The sequence below is a fragment of the Strigops habroptila genome, chromosome 17, assembly GCF_004027225.2.
Source record: "Strigops habroptila isolate Jane chromosome 17, bStrHab1.2.pri, whole genome shotgun sequence".
In the NCBI taxonomy this organism is placed as follows: Eukaryota; Metazoa; Chordata; class Aves; order Psittaciformes; family Psittacidae; genus Strigops; species Strigops habroptila.
This window is the reverse complement of record NC_044293.2, coordinates 340187-365388: the sequence shown is the minus strand read 5'-3', so window position 1 is coordinate 365388 and position 25202 is coordinate 340187. Positions and strand designations below refer to the sequence as shown.

General features: G+C 56.6%; 2 protein-coding genes across 3 annotated transcripts in view; one reads left to right on the top strand and one right to left on the bottom strand.

Annotated features, from left to right (window-relative positions):
• Nucleotides 1-14324, top strand: part of ZBTB16 (zinc finger and BTB domain containing 16) — a 56800-nt gene extending 42476 nt beyond the window's left edge. For both annotated transcript variants that reach the window (XM_030505660.1, XM_030505661.1), the window contains exons 5-7: nt 9061-9231; nt 11085-11252; nt 11509-14324. In XM_030505660.1, coding sequence (XP_030361520.1) covers nt 9061-9231; nt 11085-11252; nt 11509-11738 — 569 coding nt within the window. In that variant the 3' untranslated portion in view covers nt 11739-14324. The remainder of the gene's footprint in view (nt 1-9060; nt 9232-11084; nt 11253-11508) is intronic.
• Nucleotides 14325-15409: 1085 nt separating this feature from the next.
• Nucleotides 15410-24466, bottom strand: LOC115616224 (5-hydroxytryptamine receptor 3A-like). The gene is made up of 10 exons (XM_030505226.1): nt 24416-24466; nt 22303-22474; nt 20389-20552; nt 20176-20220; nt 19727-19836; nt 18984-19153; nt 18635-18795; nt 18074-18284; nt 17660-17893; nt 15410-17492 (listed from the first exon to the last, which is right to left on the bottom strand). The coding sequence occupies exons 1-10, from the start codon at nt 24464-24466 to the stop codon at nt 17194-17196; spliced, it is 1617 nt and encodes a 538-aa protein (XP_030361086.1). The 3' UTR covers nt 15410-17193.
• Nucleotides 24467-25202: the final 736 nt, after the last annotated feature.

Genomic DNA, 25202 nt, shown 5'->3' with positions numbered 1-25202 from the left:
ATCTTTCTTGTCCTTTAATTCTAGATGAAGGGGATTAGTGTGAACATATTTAACCTCTGACCCATGGACAAAAGCATTATCAAATTTAGTTGCCAAGTGCTCCCCATTTAACTGGACCAGGGCAGTATCTCAGCATTTTCTTTTCCTCTTCCCTCCCTTGAAAGTTTGAACGTCCATTGTTGCCCCTGGAGCATGGGGGGATGTGACTGCCCTTCTCCACTCACATTTGTGATGCTGGTCAGAGACCCTGTAGGGGAAACCAGCCTGGTACAGTCACTGCTAGAGCTATGAAGGCTTCAGATAGCAAGCGAGCCCCGCAAAAAAGCAAAGCTTTCTATAGATGGAGCAGGCTTCTCCCTGGTTTGCCTTGGTGCTGGCCACGTGCCTGCCTGCAGAGGCTTGGAAGACCTTGGCCATCCCTCTGGAGCACAGAGCAATGCCTCTCAGACCCCTTTGCTCCTCGTTTTGCTCCGGAGCAGGAAGGAAACTGCACTCCGGCCATCGTGCTCTGTGGCGAGCTGGAGGATGCTCGTGGGGCTTTATAGAACAGGCATAAGCGCAGGCGAGGAGGCGGCTGGGGTCTCCTGGTCCGGCGCAGGAATGCCAAGAGGGGCCTCCCGCCAGGAGCCGGTGTCCGTTTACAGTGCATCTCTCATAAACCCGGCGGCGGGGGCGAGGGCAGGGGGACCGGCCCTCCTGGTATGTGATTGATTATCTGGTATTTATGCCATTGAGGACTTTTCAGCGGCTCGGGGTCAGGGGGTCATCTCATGTGTCTTGCTGCAAATCCGCTTCCTTTTGTACAGTGCGGGCTGGGTGAGCAGACACACAAAAACAGCTTTTTCTTTTCCTTGGGAAAAAGGGGAGGGGGGCGGGCTGGTGTCAATGAATTTTTTTTTTTCAGCCTTTCCTGAATAGTGTCCCTTTTAATTCCAAAGAACTTTTAATTAAAAGTAGCAGGAAAGTTCATCTCGACAAGGTTTAACTTACCTTAGCAGTTACTTTTGTCCCCCGGGATTCACGTCTCCCCACTTTACACAAAACCCCCCAAGAAATGGGGCAGAGGCTGCTCTTGGGGCCGTTTCATGGCTCCCCGGGTTTACCGAGGGGCCTTTTCATCTTTTCTCTCTCTTTTTTTTTAATGATGGGGGTGCAGCAGAACAAGCAGATGCTGCAAATCCCGGCTTTGTGCCTCGCGGCAGCAAAAAAAGTCATTTCATCAGCTGCGATGTGAACCGGGGCTCCACAGGGACAGAGGATGCCAGAGTGGTGCCAGCCTGGCTGGGAGAGATCCACGAGTGGAGCAGGAGGGCGATGGGTGGGATGTGCCAAGCAGGATGGTGGCGATGGTGGTAGTGATGATGGTGATGGTGGTCTTCCATGGGGTGGGATGTAGTGCCACTGACCGGGGACAGCATCTGCTGTCCCCTAAAACCCTCCTGGCAGGGAAAAGCATGTGCCCCCTGTGATGTGCCTGTTGGCAAATACAGTGGAGAATCTTTGGCCAAAAAGACCTGGTGGTCTAGAAATGCTGGGTGAGGGTTTGGTCTCCTCACCAAAGCTCTTTGTTTAAAGTTGAAGCTGTTTCTAACGCATCAGTTTAACTCTGGTTCAGAAAGCAATAGGGAAAATACACTGGGTTTTCTGCAGAAAGTCAGATTGTTTTTTCAGCTGGTTTCACTCCAAATTCCGACTGGGAAGAGGAAATCTGGGAAGCCGGCGCAGTGACGACGAGTAAGCAAGTAGATGACAGCTTTCCTTCTGATGTGGTGGACAGAAACACCGCTGTAGTTTGCCTCTGGTCACACCAGGGAAATGCTTGTCCTCGGGAAGGGCAGGGATGGTTCTGCAGCGTGTGGCTTCCTTGGGAATGACAGGGCTGGATGTGGCATTCTCTAGTATGGAGAGCAATGGAACAGGCTTAAGGGAAAGTGGCAGTGAGAGGAGATGTTGCACAGATACCCGGAGTGGGTTACTGAATTCCTAATGTTACAGGGCTTCCTGTGATCATGGCTCATTGGTACCAAAATGCCTGATGGGTGCTGGAAAGGGAAGGGTATCCCCATGGATGTGCTATGTTTTTGGCTTCCTGAACATTTTTTATATATATATATATATATATATATCTCAATATATTTTGATAGATACTACAATGAAGAGGCTTTGGGGACTACAGCTGTGGGAGGAGGGCATGCCTCCGGCTTTGGCCAGAGGCCTTTAGGCTTTGTAAGTATCTTCAACCGTTTGGCCTAAACCGCTAGAAATTAGGTTCAAAAGCGCAGCACACTGTAGGTGCAAAGGATCCACAGCGCGTTCCCAGGCTCCTGCGGTGTTGGGAGCTCGGGAAACTCTCGCCTCCCCCAGCTGGGAGGTGGAAGTGCAGTGTAATGGGACTGGCCCCTAAAATCTTCCTCTGGTTTCCCTTTCTGAGTGTGAGGTTTGCGCAGCGCTCTGTGTCATCAGGAGGGAAACCAGCTCATGCTCGTGCTCTGTTAGTGCAGGTTTGGGGGGCGCTGAGCACGCCCCATCCTTCCAGAGGGCAGGATGCTGCTGGGTGCTGCAGCAGCCAAAGCGCAGAGGTAGCTCTTCCCACATACTGGGAGAAGAGCTTGGGCAGGAGACACTCGGGGATGGCCTGTCCCCTGTGCATGGACCAATGCTGTCCCCAGGGAGCATCTCTCACAGAGCAAGGAGCTGCCCGCATCCCTTCCTTTGCAGGCGGGGCTCCGAGCATGGGCTCCGCATCCCACCCCAGAGATGGGGGACACGTCGCAGTCCTCATTGGCAGCCGAACCCCCTATCCCAAATGTATCCCTCAATTAAGGCCCCGTTTGGAGCCGCAGGCTGCCTGGCAGTGCTTTGCCCAGCGCAGGTCCAGCTGCCGCTGTGATTGACGCAAAGCCAGTCTATAAATAAAGTCTTTCTCTCCTCTCATAAAGACTTTGTGGTTTAGTTTGCTTTCAAGGTCAAGATCAGACCTTTCTAAATAAACACATATCAAAGGATCATTAGCGGAGCAGCTCTGTTAAATTGAGATATTAACTTCTGTCAGCCGCGCGTTTCATTTTTGTTCTGTAACTCGCGACTGCGGCGGGTTTTTATTATTTTGGCCCTAGGCGGTAGCATCTGGCTTCTGTAGAGACTGTAAAAATTAAAAAGCAACACAAATCATTGCGAGAGAAAAGCAGTAAATTCAATGATAAGAATTTCAAATTAAAATGTTTCGGCGCTTTTATATTCCGTGAAACATGAAACGAATGAGTTGTGTGCCTGTTGCCATAAAGCCGCCGCCGCTAATAGTCGCTGGGCTCTTTCCTCCCCGCTCACTCTCCCTCGTAATCGTTCTTGCCTGAGCAATCGCAGAACGGCGCAATGGAGGAAGGTGATGGTGATGATGATGACGATGGTGACGGTGATGGAGATTGTGGTGGTGGAGATGGGGACGAGGTGCCGCTGATGGGACTGGGGGGAGCAAAAGGCCCCCCAAAAGGGAGGCGACAATGGGGTGCTCCCGTCTCACTGCGCTCAAAGGGAGATAGAGGTTGAGCGGGGAGGGCGTGACTAATGCACCGGTCATTGGGGTGCGGGACCACATTGTCCCCCAGGCCCAGATGGTCCCTGGAGTAAATCACCCCAACGGGCACAAGCCGCCCAGGCCAGAGCCACTCCCGGGATTGCTGCGGGTGCCTGCACTTTGAGCATCCTCCACATGCATCCCAAGCTGGTGATGGGCTGGGTGGGAAGCACCTTGTGCATCCCTGCGGGAGCAGAAAAGGAAGCATTTGGGTTTGGGGCTTGAGTTTGTTTAGGCATTGGTAAAATAGCGAGTAGGTGCCAGGGGTGGGGGGGCATGCCCAGCCCTCCTGTTGCAGCGAGGGCAGCCGCATCCAGCCTGGCCACATCCAGCCTGGAGGAAAAGCAGCAGCAGCCCCAGAGCAGGCAGCACCGGCTGCTTTTTAAGAATTAATTTCCCATAGTCAGTTAAAGTTGGGAAGAAAGCTGCCCTATCTCGGAGTAAATAATAATAATCAAACAAATGCCCCCTTGGGAGAAGTTGCCTTCCATAAAGATGTTAATTAGCGCAGAAGCTCAGCCATGGAGTCCAGAGGCAGCCTTTGAAACCGGGATGATTTGGTGACTGTAGCACAAAACACACACGTCTTGTGTGTTTATCATCTGGTTCCCCCCAGCTTTCTACTTAACTGTGAAGGTTGCTGGGCTGTTGGGCTCCAACCAAGCAGCTGGCACATAGTAGGTGCCCCCTCAGTAGCACCAGAGCAGTGGGGGGATAAAGGGCTGGCTCTGCCATCCTGACATGACACCTTTAAAAACCATGCATCGATGTGTGCAGGCGTGTATCCCACAGCAGCATCCCGGGAAGGGCTCCTTTGCAGTGCCACATGGGTTTGCCCCCAGGATGCCACCAAAAATGCTTCTTTTGGTTTCATAATAATCCTGAAAACAGACACCGAAACTGGGTTAATCTTCTTACCTCAAGCAGCGTGCATCCACTGCCTTCCCAGGGCCGAACTCAGTGCTAATGCCATGGACCAGCATCCCGGGACCGTGCTGGTGCCCGCTGCTTCTATCTGTCCTTCATCACCCATCCTCCTCTTCATCTTTGTGCCAGCGGGACATGCACAGCAGCTCCAGAGAACCCTCCGTGCCGAGCTTTCCTGCAGGCAGGGCTGGGAAGGGGGTTACCTGCAGCTCTCTGGCTGCAGTCACCGATGGTTTCTTCCTCTCCTAATGCTGCTTTCCATGCACGGCAGCAGCCTGCAGCCTCCCCTGCAGCTGCAGCCAGCAGCATCATCCAGGAGGTAGAGGCTGGTAGGGAGCCCTTGACACGCTGACAAAAAAAGGTCAAACGTCCCTGAAATCTCATCTCAGGGAGCCAACAGCCCTTGGGTCCTGCTCTCTGTGGCCAGAAATCTTTGGAGCTCTCCGCCTCAGCCCCAGCAGAAGTGGATATTTTGGTGCACCTCTTTGGCACGTGCATCACATAAGAGGTTACATTAAATACAAAGGTGGAAGGAGGAGCGAGTCTTGTTGGAGACCTGAATTTGCAGGACATGACTCGAGGGTTTGAGGGTTTTATGGTGGGTGCAAGAGGCAGTGACGGGCTCTGTTGGCATCCCTCGATGCCTGTGCCCTCATGCCTGCTGTACCATGGAGCTCTCTCGGCATGCCCCTCCACAGCCTTTGATTCCAGGTTTCTAATCCTATTGATTATTGCTGCAGTGGATGGACACATCTGCCTCATTTTCAAGTCTCGTAGCATGCTCTTAGGAAAGACAGGGAAAAGATGGCAGCATCGAGAGCGGGATTCGGGAAGGAGCGCTTGGCTTCACACATCCCAGCCGTGCCTGGGGACTGCCAGAGCCATGCTGGGGCTCAGCAGAGGGTGCTCCGGTGGCACTGGTCCCCTTGGTCCCCTCCCTGCCACCAGAGCATTGCCAGGCATCTGGGGACTGGCAGGGAGCCGGGAGGACGGCGCACGTGCGCGTGCACACTCACGGGGGGAAGAACTTCAAGTCAAATGTCTGAAAGTCAGATCCCTTTTTAGTATGAATTTGCTGTATCTCATTCTGAGCACTAATTCCAATTTAATTGCAAGTGGCCTGAAGCCTCTTCAATAGGAGTAACAAATGGTTTGATTTTGTAAACTTCATCAGACTGCATTTTAAATGCGACACACTAGCCCAGCTCGAATGCCAATGAAGCACTGAAGTAGCTCTCTGTTTACTAATTATCCGTTTTTACTTCAAGCCACGCTGGCTGGCTTGTCTGATTAAATCGGATTTGTGGGATAGAGAACAGCTAGCAGAGTTTTCTCTATAGTAAACGAGATTGAAACTATGGGCCGCCTGGCTGCACACTGTAAATTATATTTCCTTTTAAAGGGGACGTGTCGCCTTTCTCCCTCCGGCACACCTCCCGCATCCTAAACTGGGCTCCTTGCCGGCGCAGGAGGGAGCCCACCCTGCCTCCCTCGCCCATCACCACACAGGATTTTGCTCTAATCCCTCCTCCCGCAGAGGCAGCGTCCTCGACGCTGTGGTGCCTGCAGCATCCCCACCATGGCTTGGACAGGGGCGGAAACGCCTCTGTCGCGTGTTGTGTCTTGCTCATCTTTACATCTCACAGTTGCGCTCGTTTGGGATGAAGCCGCTGGAGAACCAGGGTGCGTGCCTCCAGCCTCACAGCTGTAGGGTTCTTCCTCCCTCCAGCGCTCATCCATTCCCCAAAAACCAGATTTCAGACCACCTGCTATTTAAAACTGCCATGCGAGACGTGCTGGCACGCTCGCCCAACTGGCATCCAAACCCAACCTGCTCTGGCTTCCGCCTCCGAAGCTGGCAGCAGCGCCAAGAGCCGCCCCGTTAATGGGTCATGGCTACTGGTGAACCGCGCCAGGTCTGCCGAGATACATGGCACCAGGGGAGATGGGCGAAGGTGGCTGCCGAGCGCAGCATGCCAGGGCCGCATTAAACCTCCCCGGTTGCTAAGACTTCAGTTCGTGAGCTTGACCTGCGCCGCCCCCTCCCTCGATATCTATCTTTGTGCCCAGGGGCTTTTTATATTTTAATTTGCTTTTGAACGTCCTGCAAAATTAATGGCGCGCTCGGGGCCATTGTGCACTGTACAGTAGAGGGAAGGGCCAGCAGCGCCCACCGGGAGCCGGCGCGTTTCCCGGGGAATGAATTGCTCGCCCGCCTTCACCCCTTTTAATTGTTGACAGTAAAAAGCGTTTAAATGCTGCTTAATTTGTAATCATCTTCCCGCAAAAAAGGGAGAAACCATTAAAACGTCAGGGAATTGAATAAATCCGTCTCTCACTGGTTTGGGGTGGCGGCGTTTCTTTATCGGGGGTGATTTTTCTTCCGATGGCTGAGGCTGGCTCGGGATGTGCTTGGGGTGGGAGCAGAGGGATGCGCTGCGGCTTGGCCACCCTGCCGAGTCCCCATGACACCCGCTGCAGCTCTCCTTGCGGCAAGCTCACCCTCATATGAGCTTTCCCATCTTTTTCCACCTCCCATCCTCTCTCCAAAGGAGCAGGGACACGGGTGCAGGGCCATCTTCTGCATCCTGCATACCAGGCTGGCATGAGCCTTTAGACACTGTGGATGTTCTACTCTCGGAGGGTGGCTGGCACTGGGTGCCCCATGAGCTGTGCTGGTGGATGTTGACCTCCCCATTCAGAGTGTTGCTTTATTTACTAATGCATTACCTAAAAAACAAATAAATTCAATTAAGAAGTGCCTCCTGCAGGTCATGGCAAGTGGCACCACCAGGGGGACGCCCAGCCCCGGGGACACCAGCACTGTCCCCATGGACCAGTGGGTGCATCTCCCATGCATGCTTGAGGCAGCTCGTCCCCATTGCTGTGGCTGCCAGAGTCGGAACGTTCTTTTTTCAAGCGGGGGCCAATTAGTTTCACAAATGAGGGCCCTACGGTGCCAGGGAGGATTTGTTACGGCCCCGCGCGCCGGCCGGCGGCATTGTCCTGCCCTCCGCCCCCACGGGAGCCCATTGTCCCCAGCCCCAGCGGGGGCTGCTGCCGGCAGATTTATCGGGGCCGGCGTCCCGCCGGCCGGGGCCTCCGCTCCGCAGCTGGCCGCGGCGCTGGGGCTCAGCCCCGGGGACCTTTGACCCGTCCTGCTGTCACCGCCGGGGCCGCCGAGGGCCGCGGGGCCGCATACCTCTCGGGATTTGCTCCGCACGGCCCGCTCGCCGCTGCCGCCTCCTTCTTTATTGTTTTGATATGTTTTTTGTCTCGGGAGTGTTTTGTCCGCAGCTGCGTGGGGGGCACGGAGCCTGCTCCCCCCCGGGATAAATCCCTGCAGAGGCAGAAAGGCAGCTCCCATGCGAGGCCACCTCTTGCTGCTTTTATTCCCATTTCACCGGGGGTTTTGCAGATTTCGAGGCGTTTCTGGGCAGCCTCAACAAGGCTGGGGCTGAGCATCCCTCAGCAGCTCCTGCATCCCTGGAGCCGCAGGACAGAGCTTGCTGCGGTGTGCCACCGCACCATGGCAGGTGACAGCACGATGCCGGCGCACATGGACATGTCTCCTTGCTGCCCATCGCCTGGCTGGTCCCATGCCAGAGGAGTGGGGCTGGCCAGGAGGATGCTGCCAGCGCATCCTTAGCTGGCACCTGCCTGTGCACCGTGCTGCCGCCACCTCGGCGGGTACCCACTGCTCGTGTTTCCCAGCCCCGTGGTACGGTGGCACTGGTGGGGTCCCCAGGGCTGGTTTTGGCAGCGTGGCAAGCAGTTCCCCCACCCTGCTGTTCCTAAAGGCAGCGTGGATCTGTTGGTTACCATGAACATCTTGCTGCTGCTAATGAATTGCTAATACAATTTTCTAGATAATTTTATTTCCATAGTCCTCACATTTTAATGTCTCCAAAAAGCTCGCGTTTATTTGCTTAATCTCCCTGCGTAATACAATTTGCACTGACACACAGGTTCTGAACAATCAGCTATGCATAAACGAAAACAAATTGTTTAATAACACAAGGATCTGATTTTTTTATTGGTGGTGTATAGGGATCTGGGTTGAGGTGTTTTCCCTGCTTTTGCTGTTGTTTTGTTGCAGCCTTTTTTATACCCATGGTTGGTCAGATGGAGCTCGTGTTTCTACTGGGGCTCGGGATTGCAGGCGGTGCATCCAGCCCCTGCTCTCGAGGTGGCTTTTGGGGTGATTCTTGGGGTCCCTTTTCCCCTGGGTGTTACAAGGTCTGAGCTCTGCAGCTTTCACAGGTGCATGGGGATGTGGTGATTGACCAACAGCTGCCTTGCATTGGGGCATCCCAGGGCTGGGGCTTCCAGCTGCCTCCAAGGCAATAAAAGCCCCCTCCCCTCCACTGGTGCTCCCTTTCTAGGGCCAGCAGCAGCAGGGTTGGGATGGTCACAGTCCCCAAAGACAGATGGAGCCCTGCAGCTCTCGGGGTCCCTGCTGCTGCCAGAGCATCCCTGCTGCCAGTGGGCACATGGCCCCCCAAGGTGGGACAGTGGTGCCAGGCAGTGCCTAAGCTGTATCTCTCCCTTTCCCGCAGGTACGGACATGGCTGTTTTCTGCCTGCTGTGTGGCAAGCGGTTCCAGACACAGAGCGCCCTGCAGCAGCACATGGAGGTGCACGCCGGGGTGCGCAGCTACATCTGCAGCGAGTGCAACCGCACCTTCCCCAGCCACACCGCGCTCAAGAGGCACCTCCGCTCCCACACAGGTACAGCGCTGGGCGGCTCTTCCCCAGGCACGGGGGAAAAAAGGGAGAGAAAGATGAAATTGTCTTCCGAGTGTCAAGGTCACTGCAGTTGAGGCTGTTTGGAGTTAAAAGTGTAGTGGAAAACAAACCTCATGTAAGAAGTTGATCGGGTATGAGGTGGCATGTGACCTTCTTAGGGGCTGCACGATCACACCCGCTCATCGGCTTATGGGTGGTAGATGCACATAATCAGCCGGTCCTGGGCCCTAATGGGATTAGGGCGACCTGCACAACGCGGAGCTGCTGCTCTGGGGCACAGCTCAGTGCTTTGCAGCCCCGCCATGCACCGCAGCTAGCTCCACGGCTCTCAGCAGCATTCCTCACCCATCCAACATGAGTTGGAGGCTCATGCACTCTCCTTGGCTGCTCTTTTGTTGCTGACAGGTGGAAAATGGGTGCCCAGTCAGGATGCCCCCTCTCTTTTCTCCTGCTAAGCAGTGTGCACACATACAGCCTCGAAAGGGGACATTTAAGTGGCTGCTGGGGGACATGCAGGCAGCATTACGGGATAGTTGCTGCATCCGGGCTGTGGCCGGCAGCTGCTAAACCCACACGTGGGCTTGGGGTCCCAGTGTGGGAAATGGGAATCATGTGCCGATGATAAGCACATTAATGCCGAGCACTGGAACTATTTATAGCCGGTAATCTAGTGACCTGGGCTGTGGATCAAGCTGTGCGTGTCCCACCGCAACCTCTGCTGCTTCAGCAGCTCCTGGCTGTGAAAAAACACTGGGATCTTTGGTGCTTTGGGGGTGTTTAATCATGCTGAGTGGTTTCATCCCACATGGATGCAGGATGCTCGTGCTCCTCCTGGGGCCAGAGCACTGCCTGGCTCCCATTTACGCGGCTTCTCCTAAAAATGGAGCACATGGATGTGCTGCCTGCCTCAGGCTACAAAACCTTTGACTATAGGATCGAAACCCAAGGTGATCATTTGGAATTGGGTACAGGGACGTGAAATACAGCTGTCAGCAGGCACCGCCTGCCTCGCCTTTGGAGGGGGGTCCGAAAGGCATCTCGAGCATCCTCCTCCTCATGCAGTGCCCAGCCAGGAGCTGCGGGAGGGGGTGAGGGGCTGCAGGACTTGGCTGCAGCACACGGGGAGAGAGTAAAATATCATTTTAAAGAGGAAGCGAAAGCGCAGGCATGTGAGTATATAACGAGAAGGACAATTTATGCCCAGGCACGAGTGCAGTTTGACACGGGGATAATGAAAAAACGTAGGTCATTGTGGATGACTTAAGCCTTCACAGCTGAAGAAAATGTATGAAATGCGGGGAACATTACACGCTTGGCAGCTCCGCACATCTGCAGCAGGACAAGTGAAATACAGTTCGCCATTCTTTACCATAAACTGTGCTTGTAGGGTATGCGGCACAGAGAAATTGTAATTACAGTGACAAGACAAATCAGTAATATTTAAATATTCATGAACAAAGTCTCGGACGATCAATCTATCTTTATTGTCCTTGCCTTCGCGGCTGTAATAAATAAGTAGCTGGAGCCCTCACCTTTCCTTCAAATCATTCTGCTTTTGGTGCCGAACTGGAGTTCATTTATCAGCCGCCCAGTCTGGAGCACGGGAGACGCCCGGGGCCGGGTCTGTGCCAGGTGAAAAGGCTGGGAATTGGTGGTGGGGTGGTCACAGTGCCCCCTGGTCACCTAACCCCCATCATGCCCTTCACATGGGGATGCAGGGACCGGGGTGCCATGCTGGGATGGCTGGGACACCCCTGCAGTGGTGGCAGTGGGTGCCGGGGGTATCTCCATGCTGGGGAGCTGGCCTGGGATCTGACCCACCCATGTGCTTGCAGGCGACCACCCCTACGAGTGCGAGTTCTGCGGCAGCTGCTTCCGGGACGAGAGCACGCTGAAGGGCCACAAGCGCATCCACACTGGTGAGAAGCCCTACGAGTGCAACGGCTGTGGCAAGAAGTTCAGCCTCAAGCACCAGCTGGAGACCCACTACCGGGTCCACACAGGTACGTGCCACAGGGGGCTCTGCAGTGAGGCCGGCAGTGCTGGACCGGTCCCCCAGCGGAGATAACCGGCAGCATGGACCAGGGCGGTGGGCGGGGGTAACAACTCATCGGATGTGCTGGTGCGTAGCTGTTGTAAATAGAGGATCAATAGTCAGATCGGTTTTGCTGTTCATTACCTGGCTATCGGCTGTCGAAGCCAGGCAGTTAATTACAACCCGGAGGCCGGGGGCCCCCGCTGACGCCCCGTCTCCCACAGGCGAGAAGCCCTTCGAGTGCAAGCTGTGCCACCAGCGCTCCCGGGACTACTCGGCCATGATCAAACACCTTCGGACCCACAACGGCGCTTCCCCCTACCAGTGCACCATTTGCCTGGAGTACTGCCCCAGCCTCTCCGCCATGCAGAAGCACATGAAGGGCCACAAGCCGGAGGAGATCCCCACCGACTGGCGGATAGAGAAGACCTATCTCTACCTCTGCTACGTCTGAGGGAGGAGGCGCCGGGGCGGCGGGGCCAAGTGGCAGAGGACTGGGCAAAAAAAAACAACACCAAACCCGCAGCGTCCACGGCCTTGTTTTGTTTTCGGTTCTCGTTCGTTGCTTCTTGCCAGGAGGATCCCACAGCTCGCACCGGGGCAGGGGGATGCACTGGCCCCTTCCTGGCCCCATCCGCTCCCCCTCCCCAGCTGCTCGTGCACCCGCTGCCCCTGCTCCCTGGCCCCTCACAGCCCCCCGGGAACTCACTCCCCAGCCAGCCCCTCCACCACCACTGGTGCCAGCCATCGGTGCTGCTAGGAAGACCGTGTGGAACGATGCACTTCCCTGGAAGCGTGCGTATGGCTGGTGCTTTGGGAAGGCTTTAATTTCTGGTGTCCTCTATCACCACATAGACCCCACCGTGGATGCCCTGCAGAGGACCCAAGCTCAAGTGTGAGGCTTGGACCCCATTTTGGGATGGTGCTCATGCTCCCAGGCTGCAGCATCGCAGGTGGGAAAGTGCCACCATTGGGTGAGCCGTGAGTGCATTGGTGAGAGCATCCTGGGGATCCCGGCCGGAGGAGGGTGTTTGGGGTAGGGAGCTGCCTGCCGCCCTTCCCTGACCAAAGACCTCTCTATGCATTTCCCCTTCCCGGGGGGCGAGGGTGAAGCGCCCGCGGGGGGATGCAGCTGGTTTGGTGATGCGCAGTCAGTGCCACCGTGGCGCTGCCGGTCCGCGGCATCACTCCGAACGGGAAGATCTTTTTTTTTCTGCTAACTGCGGCTCGGGGGGGCTGCCAGGCGTGGGTTTTTGGCCGGGCTCAGCTGCAGGAGCTGCAGGCGAGGGGCGCCCGGTGGCTTCGCTCGCTGCTGCTTTTGCTTTTCGTTGGGTTTTGTTGAACTTTCTTTTGGAATGTTTCCGCATTTAGCACATTTTACTTGAAATTACCTCGTTTTTTTGTGACCTCATGAGCTTTTATTGATTTAGGGGGACGGGGGATGGCGTGGCCAGGAAGGCGCGTGCCTCCCGTTGTGCATTATCCTTACCAAAACTGGTATTTTTTGCCTGGCCCCATGGGGCTGGGGGCGTTAGTTCTGAAGCTACCTCTTGTGTTGGTTTTTGTTGTGTTGCTCCTTCGCGGTCGTGGGCTCTGCGGGCTCCGTCCCGTGGGGCGCTGGTGGCCATGGCTTGGGTTTAGGTTTTTTTGTCATTTTGCTGCGTTTGGGTGAAAAGGGGGGAAGAAGAGTCGGGGTGAGCGGGATGGCACTTTGGAGGGATGCTGATGGCCCCTCTCAGTTTGGGGTGCCCGTCCCACCTCTCCCGGTGCTGAGCAGGGATGCGGCCATGGGAACAGCACCCTCCCTTGCGCCCCGGCCTGGCTTTGCACGCGCGTGTGCCTCCATGTGCGGGTCCTTTGCTGCTCAGCGTGGGGTGGACACCGCTGTTGTACAATCCGGGATGTGACTGTGGAGAACGGCTTGTTGAATTGTTGTGCCTAAGAAAAAAAAGAAAAAAAAAAAAAAACAGGAAAAAATATAAAAAACTATAGACAGACCCCCCCAGTTCTTTGACACAGGAAGTTGCTGCAATCCCTGGCACGTGCACAGTAGCTCCCTGCGGTGCCCCGGCGCTGCCGGGTGTCACGGTGCTGCGGAGCACATGGCTGAACTCGTGGCTTTTTTTGCTTTAACCTCCCCTTCCGTCCTGCTGCCCCGCTCCCTCCCTCCATCCCGCCCTCTGTGCCCTTGTGCCACAGCCTCCCAGCTGCAATGGCGTTGGGCTCGGCGTCAGAGTGGTGCCGCCGCCCCCCATATATATATAGAAGTCTATATGTGTATCATAGCAGTGAGGACCAAGCGCCCCGCAGGGCCCCGCAGCCCCGGGCTCCCTCTCCCCTGGCTTGTTGTCGGTGTCGTGAGCGCCCGCCCGTCCCGTTGCTCTGTGTTGCCGCTCGCTCGTGGTCCGGGTCCGTCGCTGTCCTCGTTCTGTCTACCTCAGCACCTCTCTGAGCCCGGGCGCAGAAGGTGCCCCAGTTCCCTGTGGGTTTTCTCAGAGTACCTATCTATTGGCTCCTATTTTTTGTACGACTTCGGCCCCCTCCCCGCGCCGTTCGCTCCCGTGCGGTTCTGCTTGCGAGTCCTCTCTGTCCTCTAGCCACAGATGCCGTTAGCTATAAGTTTCCTGAAAAATAAAGAAAAAGAAAAAAAGAAAAAAAAAAATAAATAAAAACCGTTGTGGTGTCTCCTAGTTGCAGCTCTCCGCATCTGCCTTCGTCCTGTGTAGATTCAGATGCATTTCTTTGTAAGACTTCAGTGTTTCTGACAGAGGAATAAAAAAGACAAAAAAAAAAAAAGGAAGAAGAATAATATACTGCTGCAGGTTTTTTTCTCTCCATGTGTCACTAAGTGAAGTTCGTGCCTTCTATAGCAAAGAGAATATTTTTTACATCCTACTAACGGTAGATTTTTTTGTAGTGAACATTTTTTGTATTTTTATTTATAAGTCTCATAAGGAAAATAGCAATGTTCAGTTGTATACCTTGAATCTGCAGTTAGAAAACAAAAAACAACCAATAAAGTTAATTCCGTTGTCTCGGCCTGCCGTCTCCTGTTCCTGTGCCTGCGCGAGGAGGAAGGATGCATCCCATCAGCGTGGGGTGAGCCATGGGGGGACCACCATGGTGAGTTTGGGGGTGCTGGGGCTGTGGCAGGGGGGTCCCTTCCCTAAACCATCCCTGATGGGTGGGGGATGCTGACGCTCCCTGTGGATGGGGAGCAATCCTGCACCCATGTCCCAGGATGTGCAGCTCCCCATCCCGCAGCACTGCCTGCACCGCTGCCTGCCTGCGCGGCTCACCAGGGAGCTGAGCAAGTTTGCCTCAATGAAAGTGAACTCGTTCATTTAAACCTGACTGCAGAGTAGTCTGGCCCCCTGCTGTGTTAATTATCCTGTAGTTCTCGACTGATTGCTGTACACTAAGCTTAAGCCCTCCTTTATTTATTTACTGACTACATTAACAACAGCGCCTGCTCTCCTTTTGTGCTGCGGCAAACTGTACGGCACAGCGTGGAACGCCGCGGCAGGGCCAGGTGGGTGCTGCTGGTGTCACTCGCCCATGCCTGTGCCCAATGGGTGCTGCCTACACCCCACGGGTGCTGCCCACCACCTGCTTGGGCATGATGATGCAGTTAAACGTTCATTATGGCACAGTTGGTATCACTGCAGGCAAAGCATCACTTCATTTTTCCGAGGGATGGATCACGTGTTCCAGGCTGGTGTTGAGGCCAAGCTCATCCCATGCCTTAGGGCTTCCCAGGGGGTTTGAGGGGTGTGTGCTCACCCCGGGGTCCTGGTGGTGGTCCCTGCCTCCTAGTGCTCCCCCCAGCAATGCTCTTGATGTGAGGCTTTGGGCAAGGAGGGGAGACCTTTGGGCCAGGTTCAGGCAAGCAGAGGTGATCCTGCTGTGAGCGACCTGCTGCAGCAACACCCTGGGAGAAGGAGCTGGAGCCCGGCTCCAGCAGTCGGCCTGGCACAAAGGCAGTGGTATAATAACAGGGAAATCATTGTAGGACCGGGCCTTTGTCTGCATGCTCGCGCAGCAGCTGGGAGCGATTATGCTGCAACAATGTTCTGTTCCATCAACATTATGTCCTCATTAAACCTTTATTAGGAGATTAGATTCAGATTTATTGATTTATTTTTTTTTTAAAGAGGAAAATCCAGGCTCCTCTTGGAGAGATGCCTGAAACTTTTTCCCGCATGCAGCACTACCCAAAGCAGCAAGAGGGTAAAGGGAGAACCTGGATCTTTCCTCCAGCATGGGCAACCTGCTCTTACAGGGGCTAGGACCACGGAGCTGCACAAGTGGGTTAGGTTGGATGCAGGATGGATTCCTAGCGCAAGGAAGGATGAGGACCAAGCACCCACCAACATGGTCCATGGGATGCAACGGCACAGGTGAGCATCTTGCAGTGGGTCCCCATGGGCAGGAGCAGGCTGGTGAGGCTGGTTTGGGGGTTATGTCGTCCCCCCAGAATGCGCGGGCTGGGTGGCATCACCTGCCCGGGTCAATGGGCCCATTGGATTTGTCTGTTGGAGCGTTTGATGTTACACGAAGGCGGCTCATTCCAAAGGGTGTTAATTGCCCGCTGCAGTGATCAGGTCTGTAGCACCATTGATCTCGGCAAGATCAATGGGCTGATTTAGTGTCTCGCGAACTCTTTAACTGGACACCTCATCAATAGGCAGCCACTTACAGACCATCAGCGCATTAGCACGGGCCAGCATCGGCAGGAGCCCGCTGCGCCTGTCCTCAGCCCCCCATCACTCAGTGGGAAGTTTTCCTGCAGGTGACGGCTCCAGGACACTGCGCGGGGCCCTTGGTCCAGGGCCAGTGGGCTTCAGGGTGGATGTAGGAGAGCCAGCCACTATCAGCCCACCTCCACTCCACCACCAGCAGCCCAACTGTATGCAGTGATGCTCCCAGAGCGCGGGATGGGCTCTCTCATCACCTCCAGTGCTTCTGAGGATGGTGCCCATGCTCAGGTATGTTACTGCCGTGAAGAATGAGCTGTACCTTTACAGGCTCTCAGGCAAGCGTTCGGGGGGGGCTGGGGGCCACCCTGAAAACATCATCAGTGTTTCTTGCCACAACCCCCAATACTCCCATCTCTGGGAATGGTAACTGCATTGGGCTGCTCTGCTTCTTGTAGTTTTGGCTCATCTCCCTGCTCTGGGATGCAGCTAGCAGTTCTTTCCTCTCCTCTTAGCCATGTCCCCTGGCAGGGATGGAGAGTGGGAGCGTGGGGTGGAGGTGACTATCAATAGCAACCGGTGACCACACGGGTGTCTTCCAGCACCACCTGCCCAGAGACCCAGTCCTGCTTGTGCCTCAGTTCATTTGCTGTTGGCTGGCACTGGTTCTCTCCCAGTTTACTCTACTCAGGGCAAGAGCATGATGGGCATCTGCTGGGCAACTGTGCTCAGGGACTAGGTAGGGGGAACAAAGACCTGCTGGGAGCTCCATGAGCAGGGGGAAGGAAGGGGACACAGGCATGTGGCCCCCGGTGCTCCGGGCACAGAGGTGCGGGGCTCCCCGGGGCAGCTGAGGAGAGGCGCAGGGGACCCCCGGGGCAAGGAACGGGACCCCCGGGCGGGCGCAGTCCCGGGCCGGGGCGGCGGGGCCGCTGTCCGCGGTGCTGAAGCGGCGGCTGCTTGTCGCGCCGGACTGGGGCGAGGGGAGGGGGAAGCATCTTGCAAGGCTTGGGCAGGAGTCATGGGTGCCTGGGGGCTCTCCTCGGCTCTGCCTTCCTGTTCAGGTGCTGCTGCTCCGGAGCTGGGGGGAAGGCAGTGGATGCACCAGCGTGGGTCAGCAAACGCCAGTGAGTCCCAGAGCTGCGGAGCAGGTGCTGGAGCAAGGCAGCGTGTGGGGTCCCCATCTTCCCTGCCCTGAAAGGCGGGCATCTCTTAGGCATCCCGCCACACCGACCAGAGGGTGCCCAGCGTGATGGTGTAGGCCAGGACGGCCACCAAGTAGGCCCGAAAGAGCAGGACATCCAACACGTAGCCCACTTGCAGCCATTCGCGGGCTACATCGCGGAACTCCTCACGTTTCTCCAGGAACTGCCGGATGGCGGTGATCTCGCGCAGGACACCGTGCATCAGCAGGGAGCCCTCCACGTGGCCGGCAATGGCCGGTGCGGGCCTGGAACCCCTCACCGCCTCGCACTCACGGGGGTCCTCACAACCATAGTGGTTCAGCTTGGCTGCGGGATCGACAGAGGCAAGGGAGAAAAATCTTTTTAGATGGAGAACTGGGATTCCTGTGGGTGATCTGGGCATCCAGATCACCGTGTAAACAGGGACTATGTAGACAGATAAGTAGGACTTAGTCCCATTCGGATCCCATGGGCCCTCTCTGTGCAGCCCTTACCTGTGCTGTCGTTGTTCTCCACCTGCCTGGAGATGTCTGAGCTCTGTGTTCTGCTTTGGCTGAATTTCTTCCTGTCCCGGATGCAGAGCAGGACGGTGGCTCGTTCCAGCAGCAGGTGCTTCACCCACGCAGGGACATGGGGCTGCAGGTCTTGCTTGTGCACCAGGCGCACGATCAGGATGGTCTCCATCAGGCTGATAACGAGCAGTGCCATGCACACCACAAAGTAGATGCCTGCAGAGGCATCAGTGAGGTGAGTGGCCTGCAAAGGCTCATACACAGAGGGTGGTATTCAGCAATCCCTCCATGCCCACTTTTCTAGGGGACCTGGCATCTCTGTACAGGGCAGCAGCTCCTGCTGATCCAGGCCCAGGGCTGCCATGGCAGTTGGTTTGGCAGGTAGTGACACCGTACCTATCAACGGGGTGCCGACAGCAGTAGCTGGCAGTGTGTCAGATACAATAATGAGGAAAACCGAGTAGCCGAGTAGGAGGGTGATCTTGAAAGAGACCCTCTCGCCACTGTTGGGAGGAAGGTAGAAGCCCACAATATCCATAACCATCAGGAAGATGCTGGGGAGCAGCAGGCTGACAGCGTAGAAGAGGGGGCGCCTCCGGATGACTACCTGCAGGACAGAGAGACAGGAAAGGCTCAGCAAAGGATGGAATCGAGGGCTTGAGCTGGTGCAGCTCTCTGCCAAGGCAGGCGGGGGCCACAGGATGCACTAAGGTGAGCCAGAGGAAAGGCTCAGCAAAGGGTGGAATCGAGGGCTTGAGCTGGTGCAGCTCTCTGCCAAGGCAGGCGGGGGCCACAGGATGCGCTAAGGTGAGCCAGAGGAAGGGCTCAGCACTGGGAACCTCCTGCAGGCAGGAGCACCTCGGCGCAGGGCTGCTGGGTGATCAGACAACAGGGACAGTGGCAAGACCCTTCCCTAGCACCCCATCCCCAAAAAGTGCAGCGGCCAAAGACCCTTACGTAGAACTTCATCTCAGCATAGCTGTCACTGCTCTTGACACTGAACTCCTGGAAGTGGGTGAGGACGTAGAGCAGCTCCCACTCGCCCTGGTTCATGAAGACGCTCCGGTCGAACTTGACCAGCTCTGGCTGCCGCCACAGCGAGAGGTTGATGTCGCGGACTGAGGGGCAGAGGAGAGGTGAGGACCAGGGTACCCGGCCCCAAGCGCCTCCACGCTGGGTGCCTGCCCTCCCCGCACGCATCCCCGGTCCGCTGGGGCCATCTAGAGGGACGAGCTGCCTTCTGCACCGAGCTGCAGCCCAGCGGAGGGGAGCGAGGTCCTGCCCACCCCCGAGTCCCGGCACTCACTGTGGTGCAGCCAGCTGGTGAAGGTGAGCGAGCAGTTCTGGACGTCGAAGGGGAAGCTGTAGATGTCCAGGCTGCAGGCGGTCATCACCTGGATGGGTTTGAGGTTCTGCACCTCCCCGTGGTGGCCAACGTAGACATAGGGAACATGGGGGGACTTTCCAACATCCACGCTGTGGGGCACAAGGAACAGAGACGTGGGCTGGGGAGCGCTGGGCAGGGACTCCTGCTGCTCAGCCACATTTGGGAGGGGACCTGCCCAGGAGCAGGGGGTTTGCCCCTGGGAATGCTTTTTTGGGCAATACCCGTGCAGGCACGCCTGCATGGCATCATCTCCGGGCTGCCCGGGCTGTTGCCCTCTCCCAGCCCAAAGAGTGTCTGTGTCCTTGCCCCGGCATTCTCTGGAGCTGGTGGGAACACCTTAAATCCCCACAGAATGGGCAGGATGCCGGCTGGCTTCGCGGGAAGGGCCGGCAGCTCTGCAGCTGCCCTCGTATTGTGCTGCCTTCACAAAGCCTTTCTGCAGCTATCTGGATCCCACCCCCGGCACGGCGGGTAATTACCGATGGTTGCGGTGAGCCAGCATTGGAAATGGTCCAAGTGCCGTTCCCCATCTGCAGCTCACCCGGTGCAGGGAGGCTGCCAGCTCTGTGCCGGGAATACAAAGTGCTGGGCAGCACGTGCCTGTGGCTGGCAAGGGGGCCTAGTCCCACACTGTGTCCCCCCCGGCCTCTGGCCACACTCACAACTCATTGATGAGGATGTCGGGCACCCAAATGCTCTCCATGGGGAGGGAGATCTGCGTCAGGTTGTCAAAGCGTGCCGGGTCCCATCTGAGGAACTCGTCTGTCCAGTGCTGGGAAAAGGGAGAGGGGGCTTGGAGGGTGAGGACCCTGCAACCCCACCGGCACCCAAGCCCTCTCGGAGAGTGCCCAGCCATGGAAACCAATCTTCAATGCCATCCATGGGAGGGAGGAAACACTCATCCTCCAGCTATCGCACCATCCAGCAGCATGAAGCATGGAGCATGAAAGCCACACCTTGAGGTTCATGCCCTACAGAGGTCTTGTCATCCCTGGATGGGTTCCACCCTGCTGTACTCCTGCAGGGCTGCACATCTCTCCCGTGGGAAAACCTGTGTTTGCATGGGTGCCGGGCAAGGAAGTGATGAGGTTTCACAGTCTCATCTGCTCACCTGCCTGTACCAGATGTAGGTGGTCAGCACCTGGTTCTTCTCATCCTGCAGGAAGAAGACACGGTGTTGGCACAGGCATTATTGTCACTCCAGCAGATGAGCAGAGCATGCCAGGAGGATGCTATGCACGGTGATACCTTCCCTTGCTGTGGACATGCAGAAGCTGCCCACTTCCAGGCAGCCCAGAAGCTGGGATGGGAGCAGAGGACTCACCACGCTGAGGATGGCGTAGACCATGAGGTCGATGGCCACATTGGTCGTTGTTCGCCAGTCCCGCACGGGCCGGGTGCCCTTCTGGTAGTGGGCCAGCAGGTAGTGGGACAGCCGGTGCAGGGCGGGCTCCGTGGGCTCTGGTGTCCGGCCCTGCTGCCAGGTGCCTGCCAGTGGAGGGAGGAAAGCAGGGATGAAGGGCTGCTCACATTGGAGCAGTGGCTGCAATCACCCTGGGCTGTGCTCTGACTGTGGATGCTGCTGGCTGCCATCCCAGTCCCTCTCTGACCGGCTGGGCTTTTCCCATGAAAGTTCAATAGGAGCCTCCTGATGGGAAATATGCCAGCCCACCAGACCCAGTGCCTAACCTTCTATGAGTATCTTCTGCTGTGCAGGTGATCAGTGCTGTGACCTTCCCCCAGACTTGGAGGGCAGAGCTGCCATCTTCCACCCACCCTGCACAGACACCAGGACAGTGGCAGCAGGGACTACGAGGGACTCGCTGCCTCCAGGTAAGTTTCCTACTGCTCGCTCCTTCCAGGGCATTTCTTCTTTGCTCGGCAGGTGGAGGTTAGAGATGAACCAGGATGCTAAATTCATTTATTAGTGCTTTGGCGTTTGCTTCCTGTGGAAACAATCCCTCAGCCAGTGCTGGCAGCACTAATTGTGGAGCAAATTGCTCGTGGTGCCCATGTCCTTGCTGCAAGGCAGCCGGTGACACCACGGCCGAGCCAGTGCAGCGGAGCCACGCTTGTGGCTTTGCTCTGCAGCACGCCCAGCCCTGGTGTCCAATTCCCACATAATGAAAGGGACTAATTGGAATAGATCTGCAGGAACTTGGGAAAAGCTGCTGGAAGGGAACTGTAATCTGTATTTTAAGCTAAAAAACCCCAAAACCCACAGCAGCTTCTACCCCTCTAACACTGCATGCAATTGGTAATGCCGAGGAGCCAGCTAGCCACAGAACCCTTGCCCAGGCAGGAGTGTGCGGATGGATGGAGCTGAGGGGGGGTGAGAGGCAGCAATTAGAGTGAGGGGAGGAAAACAGGCGCTGCTGTCACCATGGCTGGGCCCAGCGGCCTTTCCTGCTGCAGCTGCTGGAGCTGGCCTGTGCCCATGCTCTTCCTCACACCCAGGTCTGGGTGCTCTGTCAGCGGGGAGATGGCTTTGCAGAGGGAAGAATGGGCTGCTCCGTGCATCTGCCACAAACACCGTGCCAGTCTGTGTCCCTCCAGCATCCCTAGGGCAAGATGCTGGAGGGACACAGCGCTGTGGGAGAAGGTTCGGGAGAGGGGAGTGGTGCCCTGGTGAGAGGGACAGTCTGACCCAAGTTATGAACCACTGGAAACTTCCAGCTGCGCTGGTGCAGAAGAGCTCAATGATTTTCCTACTCTTTCCCAGGAAGGTTAAACAAGAAAATACTAGCGATAACTCAGGAGCATTTTTGGCAGTTGGGTTTGCACCGTGCGGAGCTGAGACCACAAACTCTAGGCACAGCATCGTTTCTGCAGGCTGTCATCCCCAAAACCCAGCTCTGCATTACAAGGGAGCAAACATTATGTTAGAGAAATCCCTGGATGGGGTAGAGGGCTCAGGCAGAGGGAGGCAGGCAGGACATCACCCTGTTTCTCACTCTCTGTCCTCAGGGCTGGGACTCTGCATGCTTCCAGAGCACTTCGAAGCCCCGTCCAAATGTCACCCTGCACTACCCCAGCATGCAGCAGCTCCAGGCACTCGCACCGGAGCTCTCCCACACTCGGGCTCTCCCAGGTACATCGCTTTTCAATAGCATTGAGGTATCTAAAAGCAGCCTTGGTGTGCTGTACGGCACTGCTTGGGTTCAGGAAGGGGTTGCACCATGCCTCTTGGTGCTGGGAGCACCCCGCTCTCCCCAACTCTGCAGCCCCCTTGCCTTACCTTGGCTCTGCAGCGTCGAGGTGAGAGGCAGCAGGGCCAGAAGCACGCTGAGAGTGGCGGGTGTCATGGCTGTGCTGCTGCGCTGGCTGCAGCCGCCGCTGTCAGCCTCCGCTGCAGCAGTGGCCCCGAGCAGGAGGCAGGCAGCGCGCTCTCTGTGCTCGCTTGCCCCCCGCTGTGGGGTTTTGAGAACGCCCAATTAATCTCGCAATCAGCCTCTCCCACTGCATCAAGTTTCAGGCTGGGAGGATGCGAGAGGAGCCCACTCCACCACCCCCAACCCCGCCGGCTCCCCTGGGGATCCCTCAGCCCCTGCCCAGGCACCTGGCTGTGGGAAAGCGGGTTTGGGGGGCGCAGGCATCCTGCCTCCGTGCAGCAGGAGTCAGGGGAGAGGATGCCTGAAGACCCTCAGCAGTTGGAAAGTCAGAGATGGGGTGGTCTGTCCTGGGAGGTTACAGGAACATGTCACTGGGGATGGGTTTCCATCAGCCAGGGGAACAGGGGAGTCCAGAGCTACCAGGCTTCCCATTGCACCCTATGGCATCCCTCTGCCTCCCAGGGGAGCTTCTTCCTGACCCCTCTTCCCTATAGACCCACATATTCATGTACTTATGTCTGTGCTTGTGTGTGTTGTAGGTGCCCGTGCCCCCACAAAGCTGCCAGTTCTGGAAGTGCTGGGGAAGCAGCGGGCAGAGCATGGAGCCTGCGGTGGTGGCGTGGAGCAAATCGCATCAGATGCCAGCATGGAGTCACTTAAACGAGATAAGAATTAGTGCAGGGTGCTGATGAACTCCCCCTCGGCTGCCAACAGCAGTGTCAGGGAGAAAGCGAGAGCAGAGCCAGGGCTAATTTGATTTCTCGGCTCCGTTAGCGCTGGCAAGTCACCTCCCGGGGAGCACAGGCATCTCCGAGCTCTTTCCCCTTATTGAATCTGGGTAATGAAAATCACGGGCAGCGCCGCAGTGGCGCTGGGGACCCTGCCCCTCTCTGCCCCCTGTGCCCCGGCCTCCTGCATCCACAGTGAGCAGGATGTGGCCGAGGGGGTGAGGATCGTGCAAGCAGAGCCTCTGCTGCAGCGTCATTAACTCTGGATTTTCTCCCTTGGGTGTTACGTCTTCATCTTAAAGAGATTTTAATGTAGTTCCTCTCAGCCCTCCTGTTATCAGATATCTCATTAGCATGATCTACTGTAGCTTCGCCCTATGCGGGGGCTCTTGCGGGACTTTCTGTGGGATGGCCGATACCAATCGGCAGCGCCCGGATCAGATTTACTTTCCGAAATGGCATAATGGGATTTTATTAGCCCTGTAATCTGCTGCGTGGTAATTGCTTTTCTGGGAATCAAAGCGCTGGGCCCAAGGCTCAGCCCCGCGTCGTACTCCAGTGATGTTGGAGGCTGGGGCCAGCACAGGAGCCAGGCACAGGGTCCCTGCCATGCGATGGGATGAGTGATGTTCAGAATCCCCCCCCTGCAATGGGACAATCTCCCATCACCCCAAACCTGCCCTTCCCAGGAATGAAACCAAGCTGGGGGCTGCGGGGACCTGGGCAGGCGTGTGGCTGAGCTCTCTGTGGGATGGGTGCTGCAGTGGGACCAGGAGGGAGGTCTCAGCTGCGGTGCCTGCCGCGGGGAGCTGCAGGAGAGGGGAGCAGCCTCCTCCAGGCTGCCAGGACTCGGTTTCCGAGCGCGTTTGGAGCGTCAAAAGCAATAAAGCATCATGGAGGAGCACTGGCAGTGCGGCTGCCGCCAGCCCCGGCCCCATCACGCGCCCGAGGCCACCCATTAGGGAGCCTCACGCTCCCCGAATTGCATGTCTGCTATGATTTAACACTCTGAGACATGAAATAAACACCATGTGCAGGCAGGGCTGGTGATGCCGCCATGGGCAGGCTCACAGCAGCCTCCAGCACTGGTGCTGGGGGATGCGGGACCCTCCTGTGGTTCCTGATCCTCAAGGATGCTCAGGCTCACTGCATCCCTGGGGTGCTGCAGGGGTCCCTGCGGCCAGGGGGGCACCCAGGGTCTTCCTTAGGTACCCACCTTGCGCAGCTCCAAGACCGAAGTGCCAGGAGCGGGTACTCAGTGTAGTGACCTTGCAGATAAAAGGCTTCTCACCCCAATGCAGTGCTTGCGGCGGGGGGCTGGTGGTGATTGCAACTTGGCCATCAGCCCTCATCTCGGAGGTAGTCAGGGCTAGGGGGCTCGGTGGCCATGGGCAGCCTGCCCTGCGATGCCCTGCAGCTGAGCACCCCTGACAGCTGCCTGCAGGAAGGCAGCGGGGCTTGGGGGGCCCAGCAGCCCCACAGCAGCAGCCCCAGCCCATCCGGAGCCCAGGAAGGGGGGGGGGGTGTCACCCTGTCCCAGCTCCTCTATTTATTCATCTGCTGAATGTCCTCAAGGTGAAGCAGCTGCAGGGTGACTCACGCCACGCTCGAAGGCAGCAGGGCTTTATTTCAGGTCTGCAGTGCCAGACCATGAACATAGGGGCCAAGTGCTGCTGGGCAGTGAGGTTTGTGGTAAGGAGGAGGATGATGCTAGGGGTGCATCGCCCATGGACTGTGGAGTGGCCAAAAATCACCCTTGGCGAGTACTGAGCCTGATCTCACCTCACCAGCAAAGGAGCCTGATGCCTTTAAATCCCTCAGTGAAGAAAGAGGAGCACTTTCTTTCCAGTCCTCTTCCCCATTAGACACCCTTCAGGTGTTAGCAATATTCTGCCACTGTTTCATTGTCCATTAAAGCCAGGTAATAATAAGCACATGAAGGAATTTGGAGCCAATTGCTGTTAATGAAGGAGATCCAGCTCATCCCGAGCAGGACAGCAGCCACACATCGCAGGCACGATGTTGCCCAAGGTTAGGCAGGAATTGCCTTGCTGAGAGCGGACCTGCCCGGTGTTCAG

Excerpts from the sequence above, each read along its gene's own strand:
- LOC115616224 (XM_030505226.1), bottom strand. The coding sequence starts at position 24,466 with ATGGCCAAGTTGCAATCACCACCAGCCCCCCGCCGCAAGCACTGCATT. Across the intron at positions 19,154-19,726 it reads GACATCCTCATCAATGAGTT|CGTGGATGTTGGAAAGTCCC; the intron begins GTGAGTGTGGCC and ends TGTGCCCCACAG. Across the intron at positions 18,285-18,634 it reads ATGCTGAGATGAAGTTCTAC|GTAGTCATCCGGAGGCGCCC; the intron begins GTAAGGGTCTTT and ends TCTGTCCTGCAG.